General features: G+C 46.4%; 1 protein-coding gene across 1 annotated transcript; it reads right to left on the bottom strand.

Annotated features, from left to right (window-relative positions):
- Positions 1–2225: 2225 nt before the first annotated feature.
- On the bottom strand, positions 2226–25550 carry myoz3a (myozenin 3a). The gene is made up of 6 exons (XM_020502219.2): positions 25375–25550; positions 24361–24445; positions 22409–22566; positions 19984–20134; positions 3868–4042; positions 2226–2909 (listed from the first exon to the last, which is right to left on the bottom strand). Exons 2-6 carry the CDS (start codon positions 24434–24436, stop codon positions 2723–2725), a joined length of 747 nt encoding a protein of 248 aa, XP_020357808.1. The 5' UTR covers positions 24437–24445; positions 25375–25550; the 3' UTR covers positions 2226–2722.
- Between the last annotated feature and the right edge of the window lie 1456 nt (positions 25551–27006).

Below are 27006 nucleotides of genomic sequence, written 5' to 3'. Positions count from 1 at the left end.
ATGGTACGTCACTGATGTCAGACCTGGAGTATGGTACGTCACTGATGTCAGACCTGGAGTATGGTACGTCACTGATGTCAGACCTGGAGTATGGTACGTCACTGATGTCAGACCTGGAGTATGGTACGTCACTGATGTCTCACCTGGAGTATGGTACGTCACTGATGTCAGATCTGGAGTATGGTACGTCACTGATGTCTTACCTGGAGTATGGTACGTCACTGATGTCTCACCTGGAGTATGGTACGTCACTGATGTCTTACCTGGAGTATGGTACGTCACTGATGTCTTACCTGGAGTATGGTACATCACTGATGTCAGACCTGGGGTATGGTACGTCACTGATGTCAGACCTGGAGTATGGTACGTCACTGATGTCTTACCTGCACCACCTTACTACCTGTTTAAGCCACGGCTACTTTGTATTGACTAGAGCTGCCTGTAGAAGTACCAAATCAAAGGTTTTAAGACACCGGGCTGGACATCAATGATGACGTGCCGAAGTCAGGCGTAAACAAGGCGCACTACAAACAATATTGGGTAGAGACGTATGGAGGGGGAGAGGAGGCTGCAGCCCTGTTATTTCTGTGATCACATATTCAACAGCCAGTGTTTTCCCCTGTTACCTCCCTCATCTCCCCAACTCCCTGTGCCCCCAGATAGGGAACTCTGACACGACACGGCCGGAGGGTCTCCTGGGTAAGGCCCCCTGCTCCAGTGAGATGCTGCTGAAGCTGGCCCTATTACAAGAGGAATAGACCTCACATCTGCTCCTTCTGGGTGAAGGGAGAGTGCAAGAGAGGAGTGTCCCTACAGGTGAGAATGCCATTAAATGATAGCTCTATCTCTTTTCAAGCGCTACAGTTGGGTCTTGTTTATACAGTCCAATGACTAAATACAGCCCTGGCTACCTCCTGTCTGAATGACTTGTAATGATGCTGAAATTTCACTTGGTGGTGTTGTTGAGCAATAAATCTCCTGCATTGACTGGGGACAACTCTCCTCCTTCCAGCTTTCTCTTCAACCCCAGGCACGAGAGGCCCACAGACCCAGACGATCCCCTGGGGTCCTAATGTCATGAACCTCTCCCTACCTCCCGGTACCTCTCCTAATGTCATGAACCTCTCCCTACCTCCCGGTACCTCTCCTAATGTCATGAACCTCTGCCTACCTCCCGGTACCTCTCCTAATGTCACGAACCTCTCCTTGACCCCCAGTACCTCTCCTAATGTCATGAACCTCTCACTACCTCCCGGTATCTCTCCTAATGTCATGAACCTCTCCCTACCTCTCCTAATGTCATGAATCTCTCCTTACCTCCCGATACCTCTCCTAATGTCATGAACCTCTCCCTACCTCCCGGTACCTCTCCTAATGTCATTAACATCTCCTTGCCCCCCAGTACCTCTCCTAATGTCGTGAACAACTCCTTACCCCCCACTACCTCCAGGTACCAGTCTCTCCTTTGTCCTGTGATGGTTAGGGGAAACTGCTGGCTATACTTGTGCTATATCACTGAGCTACCTCTGTGTTGACCCTGCTGTGATTCTGTTGTGCGTATTTCTTCTCCCCTTCAGGTTTTGGTGGTCCTATGTTTCACATGGGTTCCATGGGTCCCCCTCTTCCCCCTTCATGGGTATGAGATCCCCAGGACACATCCACTACCCTTCCCAGGATCTCCAGCGCATGGGAGCCCACGCTGCCCGCCACGGCGACCAGTTGCCATGTCGGTACTTCGCTATGCCAAACAGCTCTGTGGTCGAGAGAATTGCTCTGGGTAGACGTTTCTCTAAGGTACAGATCTAGGATCAGCTTACCTTCCCCCAATCCTCGCCATAGTTATTAGGGGGAAAAACACAGAACTGACCTGGGATCTGCTTCCAGGGGCAACGTCATCATCCTACGTCTTGAGGTTAACAAGGGTGTTACAAAATGTCTGCCCACTCACTCAGTTTAACCATATCTCAGCAGTGGATTTGAGTTAACAGCAAACAACTAAAGGCGTGAAATCAAATCCAACTCAATCTTGGAATTTGGTATCAAAAGTGTATTCTTTTAAGTTTTAAGGGCTACTGTGTTTTGTGTGTGGTGGTGCATAATGTAATCTGTATACCCACCCGTCATGGATCGGTGTATTTAGTGTACATCATAAGAGTTGTTGAAATGTGCCAAGCATCCTGCAGAGTCGATCTCTTGAGAGGAACATTTTTAGATTCTCATTCATATTATGGATTTGTTTCTCACTTTGATACAATTTTATTATTGTAATGTTTCACGTATGTTGTCCGCTTATGCCATTAAAACAAGTACTCTATCATTTACATTTACATTAATCAAGATCACACTGTCAGTCCTTTATAAACAGGGGGGGGGGGTCTGAAAGAGGGAGGGATGAGTGAACAGGGGATGGGAAGGGAGGCAAGTGGTGAGGTGAATGGGGGAGTGAGGATGGGTAAGAGGGCATTAAGATGAAAGAAAGGAGGAGTGACTCAATAACAGGGATCACTCGAGTTACAAGTTGCCCCTAACCACAGATCTACCCTTATCCTAACTATTAAACAGATGAAAATATCTGTATTTAGGGGCAACTTCTTCCTAATCCGGATAGGTCATCTTTGAATCCAGAGGGATGAGGATGGGTAATAAGAGCAGATTAATGCTTCAGTCTTTTAGCCTGTGATGTCATCAGAAGTTTGAAGGACGTAGGTGAGCAGTGGGCCAATCACAGGTCGGTGGATTCAGGGGAGTAGTCATGACCCCATCCCCGTGGTGCTCTGTTGAAGTTGGGCCGTTTACACATGCGGTCCAGGGTCGTACCAGGGAGGTGCTGTGAGTCCAACAGCTCGAACCCCATCACTGGGATCACCCTCTTACTCTGCTGCTGTGGGCCTCCAAAAGGTGTGGCCGCTCTGAGAGAAAGAGGGATGAATGTGTTGTAAGTGTTTGAGTGTATCTTTGAGGGAAGGGAATGACTCGGTATATCCAGCCTTACATAACCTCAAATACATCCGCTGGGTACCAGATCTTTCTCACTCAACAGTCAGATCTAAAGTGGAAGCTTTTAGATTGTTATGTGATGCCCAGTCATCCACACAGCTCTAATGACCCTGCCTGGCATGGACTAGTGACATTTTAGGTCTGAAATCACTATATCACTATACTAGTGACTATAGATGGAGCGCTGTGGCCCACACAGTTTCTGTGACTCAGACTTACTTTAGATTATACTCAATTAAACCCACATACCTTGTTAATTAAAGGAGTAAACCAATCCATCCATGTGTGCTTCAGTTACTGAATGACTGGCACCACATGAGTGGCAGTGCACTCATGAAGTGTGACGTTTAGCCTTTATTCTGGGAGTTGCCTCACACTGCGTGTGCCAGGGTAAGAGGAGCCCCTTCGTGCACCATCGGTCTTTAAGGGACTGACTCTTCCCCTTCTTTCTGGAGCCTGCTTTAAAATAGCCAAATGCCGGACAGTCACAGTCCAAGGAGGTGCGAGCCAGAGACGGGATTACTTTTCAAAGGGAGTGGAAACATGGACGGGCGCCGAGAGAAGCTAATTTGAGATAATTGTGTTATGAATTTGATAGCATGCTTCGGTCATCTGCGGCTTTATTTGAAGATGGGGGTTTGAGATTGGTTGTCTTTCCAAAGAAAACAATGCATAATATTGTCCTGCTTTTGAAGTGTGAAGTCGTCAGAGGTCCTTTAGTCTAGCCTAGTTGTTGTCAGCGTTACACCTCAAGTTAGTGGGCCGGGTCTCTACGTTTGATCTGGCTGCACCTTTTGTTGTCAGGGTTACATCTCTAGTTGGCGGGCTGTAGTGTAGCCCCCTGTGGGTTAGTGAGGTGGTGAGACTGACCTGTTGAAGCACCTGTAGTTGGCCGGCTGTAGTGTGGCCCCCTGTGGGAGCTGGGTGCTGAGAGTCAACAGGAGCCTGTCACTGTCACCCAGGGCTTCCCTCCAGGGGGAACAGTAGGACCTGGTTGTCAGGTTGAACTTCTCACGGGGGATCTCCTTCAGGGGGCTCCCGTAGCCTGAGGTGAGAGGTAAAAGGTCAGACAAGACTCAAGACAGTCCCTGAAAGCACTTAGGACTTACACATCTACATAAAATAATCACTAACCTAGTATCAGGACATGGTTACCCTGACTAACCTAGTGTCAGGACAGGACATGGTTACCCTCAATAACCTGGTGTCAGGACATGGTTACCCTGACTAACCTAGTGTCAGGACAGGACATGGTTACCCTCAATAACCTGGTGTCAAGTCATGGTTACCCTGACTAACCTAGTGTCAGGACAGGACATAGTTACCCTCACTAACCTGGTGTCAAGTTATGGTTACCCTGACTAACCTAGTATCAGGACAAGGTTACCCTGACTAACCTAGTGTCAGGTCAGGACATGGTTACCCTGACTAACCTAGTGTCAGGACATGGTTACCCTGACTAACCTAGTGTCAGGACATGGTTACCCTAACTAACCTAGTGTCAGGACGTGGTTACCCTAACTAACCTAGTGTCAGGACATGGTTACCCTGACTAACCTAGTTTCAAGACATGGTTACCCTGACTAACCTAGTGTCAGGACATGGTTACCCTAACTAACCTAGTGTCAGGACGTGGTTACCCTAACTAACCTAGTGTCAGGACATGGTTACCCTGACTAACCTAGTTTCAGGACATGGTTACACTGACTAACCTAGTGTCAGGACATGGTTACCCTGACTAACCTAGTATCAGGACACGGTTACCCTGACTAACCTAGTGTCAGGACAGGACATAGTTACCCTCACTAACCTGGTGTCAAGTTATGGTTACCCTGACTAACCTAGTATCAGGACAAGGTTACCCTGACTAACCTAGTGTCAGGTCAGGACATGGTTACCCTGACTAACCTAGTGTCAGGACATGGTTACCCTGACTAACCTAGTGTCAGTACATGGTTACCCTAACTAACCTAGTGTCAGGACGTGGTTACCCTAACTAACCTAGTGTCAGGACATGGTTACCCTAACTAACCTAGTGTCAGGACGTGGTTACCCTAACTAACCTAGTGTCAGGACATGGTTACCCTGACTAACCTAGTTTCAGGACATGGTTACACTGACTAACCTAGTGTCAGGACATGGTTACCCTGACTAACCTAGTATCAGGACACGGTTACCCTGACTAACCTAGTATCAGGACATGGTTACCCTGACTAACCTAGTTTCAGGACATGGTTACCCTGATTAACCTAGTTTCAGGACATGGTTACCCTGACTAACCTAGCGTCAAGTCAGGACATGGTTACCCTGGCTAACCTAGTGTCAGGACATGGTTACCCTGACTAATCTAGTGTCAGGACAGGACATGGTTACCCTGACTAACCTAGTGTCAGGACATGGTTACACTGACTAACCTACTGTCAGGACAGGACATGGTTAGCCTGACTAACCTAGCGTCAGGTAAGTACATGGATACCCTGACTAACCTAGTGTCATTTAAGGACATGGTTACCCTGACTAACCTAGTGCGAGGACAGGACATGGTTACCCTGACTAACCTGGTGTAAGGACATGGTTACCCTGACTAACCTAGTGTCAGGTAATGACATGGTTACCCTGACTAACCTAGTGTCAGGACATGGTTACCCTGACTAACCTAGTGTCAGGTAATGACATGGTTACCCTGATTAACCTAGTGTCAGTACATGGTTACCCTAACTAACCTGGTGACAGGACATGGTTACCCTAACTAACCTGGTGACAGGACATGGTTACCCTGACTTACCCTGACTAACCTAGTTTCAGGACATGGTTACCGTGACTAACCTATTGTCAGGATATGGTTACCCTGACTAACCTAGTGTCAGGACATGGTTACCCTGACTAACCTAGTATCAGGACATGGTTACCCTGACTAACCTAGTTTCAGGACATGGTTACCCTGACTAACCTAGCGTCAAGTCAGGACATGGTTACCCTGACTAACCTAGTGTCAGGACATGGTTACCCTGACTAACCTAGTTTCAGGACATGGTTACCCTGACTAACCTAGTTTCAGGACATGGTTACCCTGACTAACCTAGTGCAAAGACAGGACATGGTTACCCTGACTAACCTAGTGTCAGGACATGGTTACCCTAACTAACCTAGTGTCAGGACATGGTTACCCTGACTAACCTAGTTTCAGGACATGGTTACCCTGACTAACCTAGTGTCAGGACATGGTTACCCTGACTAACCTAGTATCTGGACATGGTTACCCTGACTAACCTAGTATCAGGACATGGTTACCCTGACTAACCTAGTTTCAGGACATGGTTACCCTGACTAACCTAGCGTCAAGTCAGGACATGGTTACCCTGGCTAACCTAGTGTCAGGACATGGTTACCCTGACTAATCTAGTGTCAAGTCAGGACATGGTTACCCTGACTAACCTAGTGTCAGGACATGGTTACCCTGACTAACCTAGTTTCAGGACATGGTTACCCTGACTAACCTAGTTTCAGGACATGGTTACCCTGACTAACCTAGTTTCAGGACATGGTTACCCTGACTAACCTAGTGCAAAGACAGGACATGGTTACCCTGACTAACCTAGTGTCAGGACATGGTTACCCTAACTAACCTAGTGTCAGGACATGGTTACCCTGACTAACCTAGTGTCAGGACATGGTTACCCTGACTAACCTAGTATCAGGACATGGTTACCCTGACTAACCTATTATCAGGACATGGTTACCCTGACTAACCTAGTTTCAGGACATGGTTACCCTGACTAACCTAGCGTCAAGTCAGGACATGGTTACCCTGGCTAACCTAGTGTCAGGACATGGTTACCCTGACTAATCTAGTGTCAGGACAGGACATGGTTACCCTGACCAACCTAGTGTCAGGACAGGACATGGTTACCCTGACTAACCTAGTGTCAGGACATGGTTACACTGACTAACCTACTGTCAGGACAGGACATGGTTACCCTGACTAACCTAGCGTCAGGTAAGTACATGGATACCCTGACTAACCTAGTGTCATTTAAGGACATGGTTACCCTGACTAACCTAGTGCGAGGACAGGACATGGTTACCCTGACTAGCCTGGTGTAAGGACATGGTTACCCTGACTAACCTAGTGTCAGGACATGGTTACCCTGACTAACCTAGTGTCAGGACATGGTTACCCTGACTAACCTAGTGTCAGGTAATGACATGGTTACCCTGATTAACCTAGTGTCAGTACATGGTTACCCTAACTAACCTGGTGACAGGACATGGTTACCCTAACTAACCTGGTGACAGGACATGGTTACCCTGACTTACCCTGACTAACCTAGTTTCAGGACATGGTTACGGTGACTAACCTATTGTCAGGATATGGTTACCCTGACTAACCTAGTGTCAGGACATGGTTACCCTGACAAACCTAGTATCAGGACATGGTTACCCTGACTAACCTAGTTTCAGGACATGGTTACCCTGACTAACCTAGCGTCAAGTCAGGACATGGTTACCCTGACTAACCTAGTGTCAGGACATGGTTACCCTGACTAACCTAGTTTCAGGACATGGTTACCCTGACTACCTAGTTTCAGGACATGGTTACCCTGACTAACCTAGTGCAAAGACAGGACATGGTTACCCTGACTAACCTAGTGTCAGGACAGGACATGGTTACCCTGATTAACCTAGTGTCATGACAGAACATGGTTACCCTGACTAACCTAGTGTCAAGTCAGGACATGGTTACCCTGACTAATCTAGTGTCAAGTCAGGACATGGTTACCCTGACTAACCTAGTTTCAGGACATGGTTACCCTGACTAACCTAGTTTCAGGACATGGTTACCCTGACTAACCTAGTGTCAGGACATGGTTACCCTGACTAACCTAGTGTCAGGACATGGTTACCCTGACTAACCTAGTGTCAGGACAGGACATGGTTACCCTGACTAACCTGGTGTCAGGTCAGGACATGGTTACCCTGACTAACCTAGTGTCAGGTCAGGATGTGGTTACCCTGACTAACCTAGTGTCAAGTCAGGACATGGTTACCCTGACTAACCTAATTTCAGGACATGGTTACCCTGACTAACCTAGTTTCAGGACATGGTTACCCTGACTAACCTAGTTTCAGGACATGGTTACCCTGACTAACCTAGTTTCAGGACATGGTTACCCTGACTAACCTAGTTTCAGGACATGGTTACCCTGACTAACCTCGTGTCAGGTCAAGATATCGTTACCCTGACTAACCTAGTGTCAGGACATGGTTACCCTGACTAACCTAGTGTCAGGTCAGGACATGGTTACCCTGACTAACCTAGTGTCAGGTCAGGACATGGTTACCCTGTCTAACCTAGTGTCAGGTCAGGACATGGTTACCCTGACTAACCTAGTGTCAGGTCAGGACATGGTTACCCTGACTAACCTAGTGTCAGGTCAGGACATGGTTACCCTGACTAACCTAGTGTCAGGACATGGTTACCCTGACTAACCTAGTGTCAGGACATGGTTACCCTGTCTAACCTAGTGTCAGGACATGGTTACCCTGACTAACCTATTGTCAGGTCAGGACATGGTTACCCTGACAAACCTAGTTTCAGGACATGGTTACACTGACTAACCTAGTTTCAGGACATGGTTACCCTGACTAACCTAGTTTCAGGACATGGTTACCCTGACTAACCTAGTGTCAGGACATGGTTACCTTGACTAACCTAGTGTCAGGTCAAGATATGGTTACCCTGACTAACCTAGTGTCAGGACATGGTTACCCTGACTAACCTAGTGTCAGGTAATGACATGGTTACCCTGATTAACCTAGTTTCAGTACATGGTTACCCTAACTAACCTGGTGACAGGACATGGTTACCCTAACTAACCTGGTGACAGGACATGGTTACCCTGACTTACCCTGACTAACCTAGTTTCAGGACATGGTTACCGTGACTAACCTATTGTCAGGATATGGTTACCCTGACTAACCTAGTGTCAGGACATGGTTACCCTGACTAACCTAGTATCAGGACATGGTTACCCTGACTAACCTAGTTTCAGGACATGGTTACCCTGACTAACCTAGCGTCAAGTCAGGACATGGTTACCCTGACTAACCTAGTGTCAGGACATGGTTACCCTGACTAACCTAGTTTCAGGACATGGTTACCCTGACTAACCTAGTTTCAGGACATGGTTACCCTGACTAACCTAGTTTCAGGACATGGTTACCCTGACTAACCTAGTTTCAGGACATGGTTACCCTGACTAACCTAGTGCAAAGACAGGACATGGTTACCCTGACTAACCTAGTGTCAGGACAGGACATGGATACCCTGATTAACCTAGTGTCATGACAGAACATGGTTACCCTGACTAACCTAGTGTCAAGTCAGGACATGGTTACCCTGACTAACCTAGTGTCAAGTCAGGACATGGTTACCCTGACTAACCTAGTTTCAGGACATGGTTACCCTGACTAACCTAGTTTCAGGACATGGTTACCCTGACTAACCTAGTGTCAGGACATGGTTACCCTGACTAACCTAGTGTCAGGACATGGTTACCCTGACTAACCTAGTGTCAGGACAGGACATGGTTACCCTGACTAACCTGGTGTCAGGACAGGACATGGTTACCCTGACTAACCTAGTGTCAGGTCAGGATGTGGTTACCCTGACTAACCTAGTGTCAAGTCAGGACATGGTTACCCTGACTAACCTAGTTTCAGGACATGGTTACCCTGACTAACCTAGTTTCAGGACATGGTTACCCTGACTAACCTCGTGTCAGGTCAAGATATGGTTACCCTGACTAACCTAGTGTCAGGACATGGTTACCCTGACTAACCTAGTGTCAGGTCAGGACATGGTTACCCTGACTAACCTAGTGTCAGGTCAGGACATGGTTACCCTGACTAACCTAGTGTCAGGTCAGGACATGGTTACCCTGACTAACCTAGTGTCAGGTCAGGACATGGTTACCCTGACTAACCTAGTGTCAGGTCAGGACATGGTTACCCTGACTAACCTAGTGTCAGGTCAGGACATGGTTACCCTGACTAACCTAGTGTCAGGACATGGTTACCCTGTCTAACCTAGTGTCAGGACATGGTTACCCTGACTAACCTATTGTCAGGTCAGGACATGGTTACCCTGACAAACCTAGTTTCAGGACATGGTTACACTGACTAACCTAGTTTCAGGACATGGTTACCCTGACTAACCTAGTTTCAGGACATGGTTACCCTGACTAACCTAGTGTCAGGACATGGTTACCTTGACTAACCTAGTGTCAGGTCAAGATATGGTTACCCTGACTAACCTAGTGTCAGGACATGGTTACCATGACTAACCTAGTGTCAGGTCAGGACATGGTTACCCTGACTAACCTAGTGTCAGGTCAGGAAATGGATACCCTGACTACCCTAGTGGATATGGTTACCCTGACTAACCTAGTTTCAGGACATGGTTACACTGACTAACCTAGTGTCAGGACATGGTTACCCTGACTAACCTAGTTTCAGGACATGGTTACCCTGACTAACCTATTGTCAGGTCAGGACATGGTTACCCTGACAAACCTAGTGTCAGGACATGGTTACCCTGACTATCCTAGTGTCCGGACAGGACATGGTTACACTGACTAACCTAGTTTCAGGACATGGTTACCCTGACTAAACTAGTTTCAGGACATAGTTACGCTGACTAAACTAGTTTCAGGACATGGTTACCCTGACTAAACTAGTTTCAGGACATGGTTACCCTGACTAAACTAGTTTCAGGACATGGTTACCCTGACTAACCTAGTTTCAGGACATGGTTACCCTGACTAACCTAGTGTCAGGTCAAGATATGGTTACCCTGACTAACCTAGTGTCAGGACATGGTTACCATGACTAACCTAGTGTCAGGTCAGGACATGGTTACCCTGACTAACCTAGTGTCAGGTCAGGACATGGTTACCCTGACTAACCTACTGTCAGGACAGGACATGGTTACCCTGACTAACCTAGCGTCAGGTAAGTACATGGATACCCTGACTAACCTAGTGTCATTTAAGGACATGGTTACCCTGACTAACCTAGTGCGAGGACAGGACATGGTTACCCTGACTAGCCTGGTGTAAGGACATGGTTACCCTGACTAACCTAGTGTCAGGACATGGTTACCCTGACTAACCTAGTGTCAGGACATGGTTACCCTGACTAACCTAGTGTCAGGTAATGACATGGTTACCCTGATTAACCTAGTGTCAGTACATGGTTACCCTAACTAACCTGGTGACAGGACATGGTTACCCTAACTAACCTGGTGACAGGACATGGTTACCCTGACTTACCCTGACTAACCTAGTTTCAGGACATGGTTACGGTGACTAACCTATTGTCAGGATATGGTTACCCTGACTAACCTAGTGTCAGGACATGGTTACCCTGACTAACCTAGTATCAGGACATGGTTACCCTGACTAACCTAGTTTCAGGACATGGTTACCCTGACTAACCTAGCGTCAAGTCAGGACATGGTTACCCTGACTAACCTAGTGTCAGGACATGGTTACCCTGACTAACCTAGTTTCAGGACATGGTTACCCTGACTACCTAGTTTCAGGACATGGTTACCCTGACTAACCTAGTGCAAAGACAGGACATGGTTACCCTGACTAACCTAGTGTCAGGACAGGACATGGTTACCCTGATTAACCTAGTGTCATGACAGAACATGGTTACCCTGACTAACCTAGTGTCAAGTCAGGACATGGTTACCCTGACTAATCTAGTGTCAAGTCAGGACATGGTTACCCTGACTAACCTAGTTTCAGGACATGGTTACCCTGACTAACCTAGTTTCAGGACATGGTTACCCTGACTAACCTAGTGTCAAGTCAGGACATGGTTACCCTGACTAATCTAGTGTCAAGTCAGGACATGGTTACCCTGACTAACCTAGTTTCAGGACATGGTTACCCTGACTAACCTAGTTTCAGGACATGGTTACCCTGACTAACCTAGTGTCAGGACATGGTTACCCTGACTAACCTAGTGTCAGGACATGGTTACCCTGACTAACCTAGTGTCAGGACAGGACATGGTTACCCTGACTAACCTAGTGTCAGGTCAGGACATGGTTACCCTGACTAACCTAGTGTCAGGTCAGGATGTGGTTACCCTGACTAACCTAGTGTCAAGTCAGGACATGGTTACCCTGACTAACCTAATTTCAGGACATGGTTACCCTGACTAACCTAGTTTCAGGACATGGTTACCCTGACTAACCTAGTTTCAGGACATGGTTACGCTGACTAACCTAGTTTCAGGACATGGTTACCCTGACTAACCTAGTTTCAGGACATGGTTACCCTGACTAACCTCGTGTCAGGTCAAGATATCGTTACCCTGACTAACCTAGTGTCAGGACATGGTTACCCTGACTAACCTAGTGTCAGGTCAGGACATGGTTACCCTGACTAACCTAGTGTCAGGTCAGGACATGGTTACCCTGTCTAACCTAGTGTCAGGTCAGGACATGGTTACCCTGACTAACCTAGTGTCAGGTCAGGACATGGTTACCCTGACTAACCTAGTGTCAGGTCAGGACATGGTTACCCTGACTAACCTAGTGTCAGGACATGGTTACCCTGACTAACCTAGTGTCAGGACATGGTTACCCTGTCTAACCTAGTGTCAGGACATGGTTACCCTGACTAACCTATTGTCAGGTCAGGACATGGTTACCCTGACAAACCTAGTTTCAGGACATGGTTACACTGACTAACCTAGTTTCAGGACATGGTTACCCTGACTAACCTAGTTTCAGGACATGGTTACCCTGACTAACCTAGTGTCAGGACATGGTTACCTTGACTAACCTAGTGTCAGGTCAAGATATGGTTACCCTGACTAACCTAGTGTCAGGACATGGTTACCCTGACTAACCTAGTGTCAGGTAATGACATGGTTACCCTGATTAACCTAGTTTCAGTACATGGTTACCCTAACTAACCTGGTGACAGGACATGGTTACCCTAACTAACCTGGTGACAGGACATGGTTACCCTGACTTACCCTGACTAACCTAGTTTCAGGACATGGTTACCGTGACTAACCTATTGTCAGGATATGGTTACCCTGACTAACCTAGTGTCAGGACATGGTTACCCTGACTAACCTAGTATCAGGACATGGTTACCCTGACTAACCTAGTTTCAGGACATGGTTACCCTGACTAACCTAGCGTCAAGTCAGGACATGGTTACCCTGACTAACCTAGTGTCAGGACATGGTTACCCTGACTAACCTAGTTTCAGGACATGGTTACCCTGACTAACCTAGTTTCAGGACATGGTTACCCTGACTAACCTAGTGCAAAGACAGGACATGGTTACCCTGACTAACCTAGTGTCAGGACAGGACATGGTTACCCTGATTAACCTAGTGTCATGACAGAACATGGTTACCCTGACTAACCTAGTGTCAAGTCAGGACATGGTTACCCTGACTAACCTAGTGTCAAGTCAGGACATGGTTACCCTGACTAACCTAGTTTCAGGACATGGTTACCCTGACTAACCTAGTTTCAGGACATGGTTACCCTGACTAACCTAGTGTCAGGACATGGTTACCCTGACTAACCTAGTGTCAGGACATGGTTACCCTGACTAACCTAGTGTCAGGACAGGACATGGTTACCCTGACTAACCTGGTGTCAGGACAGGACATGGTTACCCTGACTAACCTGGTGTCAGGTCAGGACATGGTTACCCTGACTAACCTAGTGTCAGGTCAGGATGTGGTTACCCTGACTAACCTAGTGTCAAGTCAGGACATGGTTACCCTGACTAACCTAATTTCAGGACATGGTTACCCTGACTAACCTAGTTTCAGGACATGGTTACCCTGACTAACCTAGTTTCAGGACATGGTTACGCTGACTAACCTAGTTTCAGGACATGGTTACCCTGACTAACCTAGTTTCAGGACATGGTTACCCTGACTAACCTCGTGTCAGGTCAAGATATCGTTACCCTGACTAACCTAGTGTCAGGACATGGTTACCCTGACTAACCTAGTGTCAGGTCAGGACATGGTTACCCTGACTAACCTAGTGTCAGGTCAGGACATGGTTACCCTGTCTAACCTAGTGTCAGGTCAGGACATGGTTACCCTGACTAACCTAGTGTCAGGTCAGGACATGGTTACCCTGACTAACCTAGTGTCAGGTCAGGACATGGTTACCCTGACTAACCTAGTGTCAGGACATGGTTACCCTGACTAACCTAGTGTCAGGACATGGTTACCCTGTCTAACCTAGTGTCAGGACATGGTTACCCTGACTAACCTATTGTCAGGACATGGTTACCCTGACAAACCTAGTTTCAGGACATGGTTACCGTGACTAACCTATTGTCAGGATATGGTTACCCTGACTAACCTAGTGTCAGGACATGGTTACCCTGACTAACCTAGTATCAGGACATGGTTACCCTGACTAACCTAGTTTCAGGACATGGTTACCCTGACTAACCTAGCGTCAAGTCAGGACATGGTTACCCTGACTAACCTAGTGCAAAGACAGGACATGGTTACCCTGACTAACCTAGTTTCAGGACATGGTTACCCTGACTAACCTAGTGCAAAGACAGGACATGGTTACCCTGACTAACCTAGTGTCAGGACAGGACATGGTTACCCTGATTAACCTAGTGTCATGACAGAACATGGTTCCCCTGACTAACCTAGTGTCAAGTCAGGACATGGTTACCCTGACTAACCTAGTGTCAAGTCAGGACATGGTTACCCTGACTAACCTAGTTTCAGGACATGGTTACCCTGACTAACCTAGTTTCAGGACATGGTTACCCTGACTAACCTAGTGTCAGGACATGGTTACCCTGACTAACCTAGTGTCAGGACATGGTTACCCTGACTAACCTAGTGTCAGGACAGGACATGGTTACCCTGACTAACCTGGTGTCAGGACAGGACATGGTTACCCTGACTAACCTAGTGTCAGGTCAGGATGTGGTTACCCTGACTAACCTAGTGTCAAGTCAGGACATGGTTACCCTGACTAACCTAATTTCAGGACATGGTTACCCTGACTAACCTAGTTTCAGGACATGGTTACCCTGACTAACCTAGTTTCAGGACATGGTTACCCTGACTAACCTAGTTTCAGGACATGGTTACCCTGACTAACCTCGTGTCAGGTCAAGATATGGTTACCCTGACTAACCTAGTGTCAGGACATGGTTACCCTGACTAACCTAGTGTCAGGTCAGGACATGGTTACCCTGACTAACCTAGTGTCAGGTCAGGACATGGTTACCCTGACTAACCTAGTGTCAGGTCAGGACATGGTTACCCTGACTAACCTAGTGTCAGGTCAGGACATGGTTACCCTGACTAACCTAGTGTCAGGTCAGGACATGGTTACCCTGACTAACCTAGTGTTACCCTGACTAACTTAGTGTCAGGACATGGTTACCTTGACTAACCTAGTGTCAGGTCAAGATATGGTTACCCTGACTAACCTAGTGTCAGGACATGGTTACCCTGACTAACCTAGTGTCAGGTAATGACATGGTTACCCTGATTAACCTAGTTTCAGTACATGGTTACCCTAACTAACCTGGTGACAGGACATGGTTACCCTAACTAACCTGGTGACAGGACATGGTTACCCTGACTTACCCTGACTAACCTAGTTTCAGGACATGGTTACCGTGACTAACCTATTGTCAGGATATGGTTACCCTGACTAACCTAGTGTCAGGACATGGTTACCCTGACTAACCTAGTATCAGGACATGGTTACCCTGACTAACCTAGTTTCAGGACATGGTTACCCTGACTAACCTAGCGTCAAGTCAGGACATGGTTACCCTGACTAACCTAGTGTCAGGACATGGTTACCCTGACTAACCTAGTTTCAGGACATGGTTACCCTGACTAACCTAGTTTCAGGACATGGTTACCCTGACTAACCTAGTGCAAAGACAGGACATGGTTACCCTGACTAACCTAGTGTCAGGACAGGACATGGTTACCCTGATTAACCTAGTGTCATGACAGAACATGGTTACCCTGACTAACCTAGTGTCAAGTCAGGACATGGTTACCCTGACTAACCTAGTGTCAAGTCAGGACATGGTTACCCTGACTAACCTAGTTTCAGGACATGGTTACCCTGACTAACCTAGTTTCAGGACATGGTTACCCTGACTAACCTAGTGTCAGGACATGGTTACCCTGACTAACCTAGTGTCAGGACATGGTTACCCTGACTAACCTAGTGTCAGGACAGGACATGGTTACCCTGACTAACCTGGTGTCAGGACAGGACATGGTTACCCTGACTAACCTGGTGTCAGGTCAGGACATGGTTACCCTGACTAACCTAGTGTCAGGTCAGGATGTGGTTACCCTGACTAACCTAGTGTCAAGTCAGGACATGGTTACCCTGACTAACCTAATTTCAGGACATGGTTACCCTGACTAACCTAGTTTCAGGACATGGTTACCCTGACTAACCTAGTTTCAGGACATGGTTACGCTGACTAACCTAGTTTCAGGACATGGTTACCCTGACTAACCTAGTTTCAGGACATGGTTACCCTGACTAACCTCGTGTCAGGTCAAGATATCGTTACCCTGACTAACCTAGTGTCAGGACATGGTTACCCTGACTAACCTAGTGTCAGGTCAGGACATGGTTACCCTGACTAACCTAGTGTCAGGTCAGGACATGGTTACCCTGTCTAACCTAGTGTCAGGTCAGGACATGGTTACCCTGACTAACCTAGTGTCAGGTCAGGACATGGTTACCCTGACTAACCTAGTGTCAGGTCAGGACATGGTTACCCTGACTAACCTAGTGTCAGGACATGGTTACCCTGACTAACCTAGTGTCAGGACATGGTTACCCTGTCTAACCTAGTGTCAGGACATGGTTACCCTGACTAACCTATTGTCAGGACATGGTTACCCTGACAAACCTAGTTTCAGGACATGGTTACCGTGACTAACCTATTGTCAGGATATGGTTACCCTGACTAACCTAGTGTCAGGACATGGTTACCCTGACTAACCTAGTATCAGGACATGGTTACCCTGACTAACCTAGTTTCAGGACATGGTTACCCTGACTAACCTAGCGTCAAGTCAGGACATGGTTACCCTGACTAACCTAGTGCAAAGACAGGACATGGTTACCCTGACTAACCTAGTTTCAGGACATGGTTACCCTGACTAACCTAGTGCAAAGACAGGACATGGTTACCCTGACTAACCTAGTGTCAGGACAGGACATGGTTACCCTGATTAACCTAGTGTCATGACAGAACATGGTTCCCCTGACTAACCTAGTGTCAAGTCAGGACATGGTTACCCTGACTAACCTAGTGTCAAGTCAGGACATGGTTACCCTGACTAACCTAGTTTCAGGACATGGTTACCCTGACTAACCTAGTTTCAGGACATGGTTACCCTGACTAACCTAGTGTCAGGACATGGTTACCCTGACTAACCTAGTGTCAGGACATGGTTACCCTGACTAACCTAGTGTCAGGACAGGACATGGTTACCCTGACTAACCTGGTGTCAGGACAGGACATGGTTACCCTGACTAACCTAGTGTCAGGTCAGGATGTGGTTACCCTGACTAACCTAGTGTCAAGTCAGGACATGGTTACCCTGACTAACCTAATTTCAGGACATGGTTACCCTGACTAACCTAGTTTCAGGACATGGTTACCCTGACTAACCTAGTTTCAGGACATGGTTACCCTGACTAACCTAGTTTCAGGACATGGTTACCCTGACTAACCTCGTGTCAGGTCAAGATATGGTTACCCTGACTAACCTAGTGTCAGGACATGGTTACCCTGACTAACCTAGTGTCAGGTCAGGACATGGTTACCCTGACTAACCTAGTGTCAGGTCAGGACATGGTTACCCTGACTAACCTAGTGTCAGGTCAGGACATGGTTACCCTGACTAACCTAGTGTCAGGTCAGGACATGGTTACCCTGACTAACCTAGTGTCAGGTCAGGACATGGTTACCCTGACTAACCTAGTGTCAGGTCAGGACATGGTTACCCTGACTAACCTAGTGTCAGGACATGGTTACCCTGTCTAACCTAGTGTCAGGACATGGTTACCCTGACTAACCTATTGTCAGGTCAGGACATGGTTACCCTGACAAACCTAGTTTCAGGACATGGTTACACTGACTAACCTAGTTTCAGGACATGGTTACCCTGACTAACCTAGTTTCAGGACATGGTTACCCTGACTAACCTAGTGTCAGGACATGGTTACCTTGACTAACCTAGTGTCAGGTCAAGATATGGTTACCCTGACTAACCTAGTGTCAGGACATGGTTACCATGACTAACCTAGTGTCAGGTCAGGACATGGTTACCCTGACTAACCTAGTGTCAGGTCAGGAAATGGATACCCTGACTACCCTAGTGGATATGGTTACCCTGACTAACTTAGTGTCAGGACATGGTTACCCTGACTAACCTAGTTTCAGGACATGGTTACCCTGACTAACCTATTGTCAGGTCAGGACATGGTTACCCTGACAAACCTAGTGTCAGGACATGGTTACCCTGACTATCCTAGTGTCCGGACAGGACATGGTTACACTGACTAACCTAGTTTCAGGACATGGTTACCCTGACTAAACTAGTTTCAGGACATAGTTACGCTGACTAAACTAGTTTCAGGACATGGTTACCCTGACTAAACTAGTTTCAGGACATGGTTACCCTGACTAAACTAGTTTCAGGACATGGTTACCCTGACTAACCTAGTTTCAGGACATGGTTACCCTGACTAACCTAGTGTCAGGTCAAGATATGGTTACCCTGACTAACCTAGTGTCAGGACATGGTTACCATGACTAACCTAGTGTCAGGTCAGGACATGGTTACCCTGACTAACCTAGTGTCAGGTCAGGACATGGTTACCCTGACTAACTTAGTGTCAGGACATGGTTACCTTGACTAACCTAGTGTCAGGTCAGGAAATGGATACCCTGACTACCCTAGTGTCAGGTCAGGACATGGATACCCTGATGTACTGAACACTATCAGCCAGAATGTTATCAGATATTCGCAAACACTGCTTTATAAACAAACTGTCAATCAAAATAGTTGCCTCACATTGTCCTTCCTGCATACTCCTATAGTAGTTGTTCTTATATACCCACATGGGTGGTAAAACGGAAACTCAAAAGGATATTTCACCCCAAAGTCAAAGTTTATCATTTCCGTACCTCAAAACTCATCTGAAGTAAAACTGACCCCATTCTGTTCTGACCTAGTTCTGTTTTCTAATCCCCCCTGTCAACTTCTGATTTATGGGTGACCTAGTTCTGTTAACTAATCCCTCCTGTCAACCTCTGATTTAGGGGTGACCTAGTCCTGTTTACTAATTAATCCCTTTTGTCAATCTCTGAATTTGAGAAGACCTAGTCCTGTTTACTAATCCTTCCTGTCAACCTCTGAATTAGAGGTGACCTAGTCCTGGTAACTAATCCTTCCTGTCAACCTCTGAATTAGAGGTGACCTAGTCCTAGTAACTAATCCTTCCTTTCAACCTCTGAATTAGAGTGACCTAGTCCTGGTAACTAATCCTTCCTGTCAACCTCGGAATTAGAGGTGACCTAGTCCTGTTAACTAATCCTTCCTGTCAACCTCTGAATTAGAGGAGACCTAGTCCTGGTAACTAATCATTCCTGGCAACCTCTGAATTAGAGGTGACCTAGTCCTAGTAACTAATCCTTCCTGTCAACCTCTGAATTAGAGGTGACCTAGTCCTAGTAACTAATCCTTCCTGTCAACCTCTGAATTAGAGGTGACCTAGTCCTAGTAACTAATCCTTCCTGTCAACCTCTGAATTAGGGGTGACCTAGTCAGTCCTGTTTACTAATCCCTCATGTCAACCTCTGCCAACCTCTCCCCTCCAGGGTTGCCAGCTACCTGGGGCGATGACATTGGGGCTGCCCTTCTTGGCCACAGTTTTCTGTAGCGTGGTGATCAGGCTGTGTTTGCCAGGCATCATATATGCCTGGTTCTCCTTCCCCCCCTGGTGCTCTTCTACTGTCTGGGAAGGCATGGGCTCTGGAAGGCCCTGGACAGGGACAGAATCATTTTCTGTGTTAGTGCCATGTCAACTCTGTATCTCTACTATTTCCTGTTATGTACTTTGTGTGAAAGCTGTACATGGATGGCAGGTGTAACACTGTGCAGTTATCTTGCTCTTATTAGTCTATGCCTAGCAGCTGACCTACTAGATGCATTGTCATGGGAATGTTTGTCCAATGGTCATTTGACCAATGTTTCTTAATGTTCCAATAATCTTGTCGAAGTTGTCATCCTCCAAGGAACCGTGAGCGGGGACAGGCCAAGGTGTCCCTGCCTCATCAAACACAGCTGAGTCATAAATCCAACAGGCTAACAAGCTGCTGTACTGTACGTCAGGCAGACAGGTCTAACAGGCTAACAAGCTGCTGTACTGTACGTCAGGTAGACAGGTCTAACAGGCTAACAAGCTGCTGTACTGTACGTCAGGGAGACAGGTCTAACAGGCTAACAAGCTGCTGTACTGCACGTCAGGGAGACAGGTCTAACAGGCTAACAAGCTGATGTACTGTACGACAGGCAGACAGGTCTAACAGGCTAACAAGCTGCTGTACTGTACGTCAGGGAGACAGGTATAACAGGCTGCTGTACTGTACGTCAGGGAGACAGGTCTAACAGGCTGCTGTACTGTACGTCAGGGAGACAGGTCTAACAGGCTGCTGTACTGTACGTCAGGGAGACAGGTCTAACAGGCTAACAAGCTGCTGTACTGCACGTCAGGGAGACAGGTCTAACAGGCTAACAAGCTGATGTACTGCACGTCAGGTAGACAGGTCTAACAGGCTAACAAGCTGCTGTACTGCACGTCAGGGAGACAGGTCTAACAGGCTAACAAGCTGATGTACTGCACGTCAGGTAGACAGGTCTAACAAGCCGCTGTACTGCACGTCAGGTAGACAGGTCTAACAGGCTAACAAGCTGCTGTACTGCACGTCAGGTAGACAGGTCTAACAGGCTAACAAGCTGATGTACTGTACGTCAGGGAGACAGGTCTAACAGGCTAACAAGCTGCTGTACTGCACGTCAGGTAGACAGGTCTAACAGGCTAACAAGCTGCTGTACTGTACGTCAGGGAGACAGGTCTAACAGGCTAACAAGCTGCTGTACTGCACGTCAGGGAGACAGGTCTAACAGGCTAACAAGCTGCTGTACTGTACGTCAGGGAGACAGGTCTAACAGGCTAACAAGCTGCTGTACTGCACGTCAGGGAGACAGGTCTAACAGGCTAACAAGCTGCTGTACTGCACATCAGGGAGACAGATCTAACAGGCTAACAAGCTGATGTACTGCACGTCAGGGAGACAGGTATAACAGGCTAACAAGCTGCTGTACTGCACGTCAGGTAGACAGGTCTAACAGGCTAACAAGCTGCTGTACTGTACGTCAGGGAGACAGGTCTAACATGTACTGCACGTCAGGGAGACAGGTCTAACAGGCTAACAAGCTGCTGTACTGCACGTCAGGGAGACAGGTCTAACAGGCTAACAAGCTGCTGTCTGCACATCAGGGAGACAGGTCTAACAGGATAACAAGCTGCTGTACTGCACGTCAGGTACACAGGTCTAACAGGCTAACAAGCTACTGTACTGCACGTCAGGGAGACAGGTCTAACAGGCTAACAAGCTGCTGTACTGCATGTCAGGGAGACATGTCTAACAGGCTAACAAGCTGCTGTACTGCACGTCAGGGAGACAGGTCTAACAGGCTAACAAGCTGATGTACTGCACGTCAGGGAGACAGGTCTAACAGGCTAACAAGCTGATGTACTGCACGTCAGGGAGACATGTCTAACAGGCTAACAAGCTGCTGTACTGCACGTCAGGGAGACAGGTCTAACAGGCTAACAAGCTTCTGTACTGTACGTCAGGGAGACAGGTCTAACAGGCTAACAAGCTGCTGTACTGCACGTCAGGGAGACAGGTCTGCGGGTCTAACAGGATATCTCACTGGATATGTCTCTACCACAGGAAGTTGGTGGCACCTTAGTTAGGGGAGGACTGGCTTGTGGTAATGGCTTGAGCGGAGTAGGTGGAATGGCATCAAATACATCAAACACATTGTTTAAGGCCTTTCCATTGGCTCCGTTCCAGCCGTTATTATGAGCCCTTCTTCCCTCAAAAGCCTCCACTGGTCTCTACAGTATGGCCTTGTTGTTTTTCCATAGAAATAGAATGTCTTTGAACATTGATTGAACATTCTGTTCTGCATTGAAATGGCATGGCATCTAGCGGATAGATGCAGGGCTATGTGTGTGTGTTCTTACATTGCTGTATAAGTCGTTGACTTGGTTCTCCAGAGTGAACCTCTCCACCCTCTTCAGTCTCTCCTGGAACATGCGGGAGCCACGGTTGGACTGAAGGTTCAACTCCTCCATCATCACATCCTTGGGTATGCTGATCTTCTTCCCCAAGTTCAGACCTCCTGGTACACACACAAAAGCACAGAATAAAGAGTATTATATATGACTTTCCCTAGGTCTCAAAGTGCTTTCCATTGTATGGTAACTCATCCCATTTGCCACTAAATAATTAATCAGGGGAAGACATGAACTGACAGACACAAACAGACAGATGCTCACAGAAACTAAGACACTGAAAGCAACACAGACTCAGATCTGAGAATAGAATCTGATTTATCCGTTTGACTGGTACAATGGCACCTCCACCCGCTGGCCCGTGTCAGTCAGAGAAACCCAGTGGATGACGCAACAGAGAGAGAACCCGGCTTCCCCCAGCAACAAGGGTTGCCTCAGGACTCGTGCTCCCTGTAGTGTTCTGTATGTGGGATATTAAGGTCTATTCTTACTCTCAGCTCCAAACAATTCATTGAGGATCAACTGACCCGACCAAAATCATAACTCCAACTATCATATCATCACTAATCCACAAGCCTAGTGTTGAGTTTACTACTATGGGCCAAATGTATCACAGTACTACTCTATTGCAACTTTGGAATAACCCTGAGAGTAGAAGGGTGTGTAATGTTTGTTGTGGTGCAGTGTCGGGTATATAAATAGGATGTTTGGAAGAAGCAGCTCTTATAGGAACTCTGTCTCTCCCTCTCTTTCCTCTCACTCTCTCAGTAAAGGGTTATGTGAATTCCTGCCTTATGCCAATTGCGTTGTCGACAGGAGTTGCCTTTTGACGGGCCTGTATAAAACCCACCAGCCGGGGGTCGATCACATTATGCTGAGTCCGATGGGTCTGATGCCAATGCCTGTAACTGGCTAAGACCATCGGAAAACCAACAGACCCAGGCGGAATGCCCCCTGTGGAATGTTCAGCCCTCTGAGACTTCTAACTCCAGAGTTCTACAGTATACTTCTTGAGTTCAGGGGTTTACTCCCCCACATGCTCTTAGCTGAGGAGAATGCTTTGATGCTTTACTATACTACCGATGAAGACCAGAGCTGTGATGACAGAGTCAATCCAGCCTATATTAATCTATACTTATAAGTGTGAGTAATAACATGTCAAAATATGTAGCTAAGTGACTAATCATTTCTTCACATATATCTAAGTGAGTGTTAAAACATGTGATTAATTTCCATTCTACAGTATATCCTATGCCTGTGTGTCTGAATGGTTTGATACTGGTGGCAAACCTAATGTCCCACCTCTGGAATTCAATCAACTGTATTCAATTCCTTCTCTAGGCTGACAGACATTCAAACTCCGCTGTTCTCATAGCTTATTTCCCTCCCTGGAGGACAATGAAGTATAATCAGTTGAATGTCCCATAGAATTAAATAGAATAGTAATTTAATATACAGTGGGGTCCCAAATTATTGACTCCCTTGATAAAGGTGAGTAATAATGACTGTATAAAATAAATAATTCAAATATTTAGCTATATTGTATGCTGAAAAAATTGGGAAATTATATTATTTTATGCTAATATAATTGCTCAAAGACAGAGATTTACTGTTACAAGAAATACAAAATTAATCTCAAAATGGTATGGGTCACAATTATTGACACCCCTAAAGATTTGTATGAATAAAGTAGTCAAAAGTCTAGCATTTGGTTCCATATTCCTAGCATGCAATGACTACACACTTGGATGCATATCGTCCCCTGTTATTGGTAATGGAGAGAGGTTAGCATGTCTTGGGGGTATGATATTTGACCCTATGTAACTTTGTCACTCTTTATCATGGCCATTTTTATCAAGGAGTCAATCATTTTGGACACCACTGTATATCTAAGTTCTTACCTCGCCCGGCCTCTGAACACAAAGCCCTGGACTGCTGCATCCTCTGCTTGGCCAGGTCATCATAAGCTGATTGCATTATCTTCCTCTGGTGGGGGACAGGTGGTGATGTGGATGGATTAAGAGAGGTTAGGTACTGGTTCAGAAACACACTCGCTCAAATACACCATTTAAATATTTTACAAGATCAGTAGGCTACTGTAGATTAAGCAACAGTTTGTCACTCAAACACAAAAACATGCACATACACATGAATGAATCATAGTATCATTTTAACAGATAAAAAAAAGAACAATCTGCCAAGTACGTAAACATGAATAGAACTCATTAATATGTTGTTAGAGCGTATTATATTCTCTCCATCTTATTTAGAAAGTCCCTTGGAGATGAGCTTGTTTTCTGGGATCCTGTACATCACATTGAGATGAGCTTGTTTTCTGGGATCCTGAACTCTGAACATCACATTGAGATGAGCTTGTTTTCTGGGATCCTGAACATCACATTGAGATGAGTTTGTTTTCTGGGATCCTGAACATCACATTGAGATGAGCTTGTTTTCTGAGATCCTGAACATCACATTGAGATGAGTTTGTTTTCTGGGATCCTGAACATCACATTGAGATGAGCTTGTTTTCTGGGATCCTGAACATCCCATTGAGATGAGCTTGTTTTCTGGGATCCTGAACATCACATTGAGATGAGTGTTCCAGACATAACCCCACACCTGCTCCCCCTCAGCTTGGCTGCTAGCTAGAAAACCAATGAGATATGTGAACACAGTAGTAAAACCTGGTATGTAGATCTTCACCCCACAATGTGCTGGCCAACAGCCAAGTTGGAGTAAAACCTTGTATGTAGATCTTCACCCCACAATGTGCTGGCCAACAGCCAAGTTGGAGTAAAACCTTGTATGTAGATCTTCACCCCACAATGTGCTGGCCAACAGCCAAGTTGGAGTAAAACCTTGTAGGATTCATAGCTCAACACCAGATCCTGCTGGCTGTGATTCAGTCTTACCTGTCTCACCTGTCTCCTCTCACAGATTCAGCAGTAAAGGTGAAGTGATATGAGATTAGTATATCGCTGTGTGGTTTATCCTCCTGAATCCGGGATGCTTCCCTATCCCACTCTGACGCTTTTGATCTGCGAGGCAACCGTTTGTATACCAGTGATCCCTCGGTGCTTACCTCACTGGGTTATTTTAGCAGAGGCGAGGGGTGAGAGAGCCAGGGGGCGAGGGGGCTAGATGGGAGGGGGGTGTAAGGAGATGGGGTTGTAGGGGGATGAGAGGGGGGAGTAGGGGGTAAGGTTAAGGATCTACATCTCTGCCCTCCTATGTCCCTGATAATAAAAATCTGATCCCCTCTGTGTGTGTGTGTGTGTGTGCTGAGAGAACAGCTGCTGACTCAGTGCAGACAGTGACACTGAGCCCTCAGAGACTGAGACCAAACATTCAGCTGCTCCTTGACATGACAAACAGATAGATACACACACACACAAAACCACACACAATCGTGTACAGCTAACCTTGTGGGGACACAATTCAGTCCCATTCAAAATCCTATTTTCCCTAACCCCGAACCCTTAATCCTAACCCATACTCTTACACTAACCTTAACCTTAATCCAAAACCTAACCCTAGCTCCTCACCCTAACCCTTAACATAATTCTAACCCTAACACTAATTCTAAGGTTAAACCTAAACCCCCTTGAAATAGCATTTGACCTTGTGGGGACTAACAAAATGTCCCCAGTTGGTCAAATTTTTGTTTGTTTACTATCCTTGTGGGGACTTCTGGTCCTCACAAGAATAGTTAAACATGTCGACACACAGACACATACACACACACACACACACGCAGGATGACATCAGGAATATGCCCACCTGTGGTTCACAGTAATAGACGGCAGAATCTGTGAAGTGCCAGTCAAAGTAATGAGATCATTGGGGTGGAAAGGCCATAGGCGGGTCAAGGGTTAAAGGTCAAAGTGCCTGGCAGAGTTCTATTTTAACAACTGTGCGATTTTCCCTGACACACAGAAGACCGTTGATGCATTGTGGAGCTTGTGCTTCCATATTGAATTACTTACAAGTAGTGTTTTTCCACTCACTGCTGTCAGCAACAAGTGCTCAGACATTCATTTTCTCTAGCGTAGCTGATCACCATCACTTGAGGTGGTCGTCAAATAATTACCTGTTGTTTTCATGTAAACCTTTTTACTCATTATTTTAGAATATCTACTTTTCTAAAGCCGTAACCAATGTAATCCAAATGTTGTTTTGGGACATTGATTAATGGCAGAGTTTTTCTGGATGTTTTCTCCATAACAGGCATGAGATTGCTTATGGATTGTCTCACCATTAGAAATGCTCTACAGTCCCCTCTCTGTCCTGAAAGAAAACAGCCCAGTCATCCTGACTCATAGTCCCCAGACAGAATTTGACAACTACATAAACTACTGAAAATTGCCCAAATAAATCATATAGTCTAGAGTTTATGGAACAATGTAAAACCATGTAATTACACTGTACCTGCTAATTTAGCACCACTGAACGTAAAATGTGACACCTTTTGGTTAGTGTATGTTTTTGAATAGATAAATATAATCTTTCTTGAAACAGTAGACAGTGATACATTATCAAACTCT

Source organism: Oncorhynchus kisutch, linkage group LG15 (assembly GCF_002021735.2).
Source record: "Oncorhynchus kisutch isolate 150728-3 linkage group LG15, Okis_V2, whole genome shotgun sequence".
Taxonomy (NCBI): Eukaryota; Metazoa; Chordata; class Actinopteri; order Salmoniformes; family Salmonidae; genus Oncorhynchus; species Oncorhynchus kisutch.
Note: the sequence above shows the minus strand (reverse complement) of the source record. Positions and strands in the feature narration are given on the sequence as shown.

Excerpts from the sequence above, each read along its gene's own strand:
- myoz3a (XM_020502219.2), bottom strand. The coding sequence starts at position 24,436 with ATGCAATCAGCTTATGATGACCTGGCCAAGCAGAGGATGCAGCAGTCC. Across the intron at positions 22,567-24,360 it reads GTGTTCAGAGGCCGGGCGAG|GAGGTCTGAACTTGGGGAAG; the intron begins GTAAGAACTTAG and ends TGTGTGTACCAG. Across the intron at positions 20,135-22,408 it reads TCAACGACTTATACAGCAAT|GGCCTTCCAGAGCCCATGCC; the intron begins GTAAGAACACAC and ends GTCCCTGTCCAG.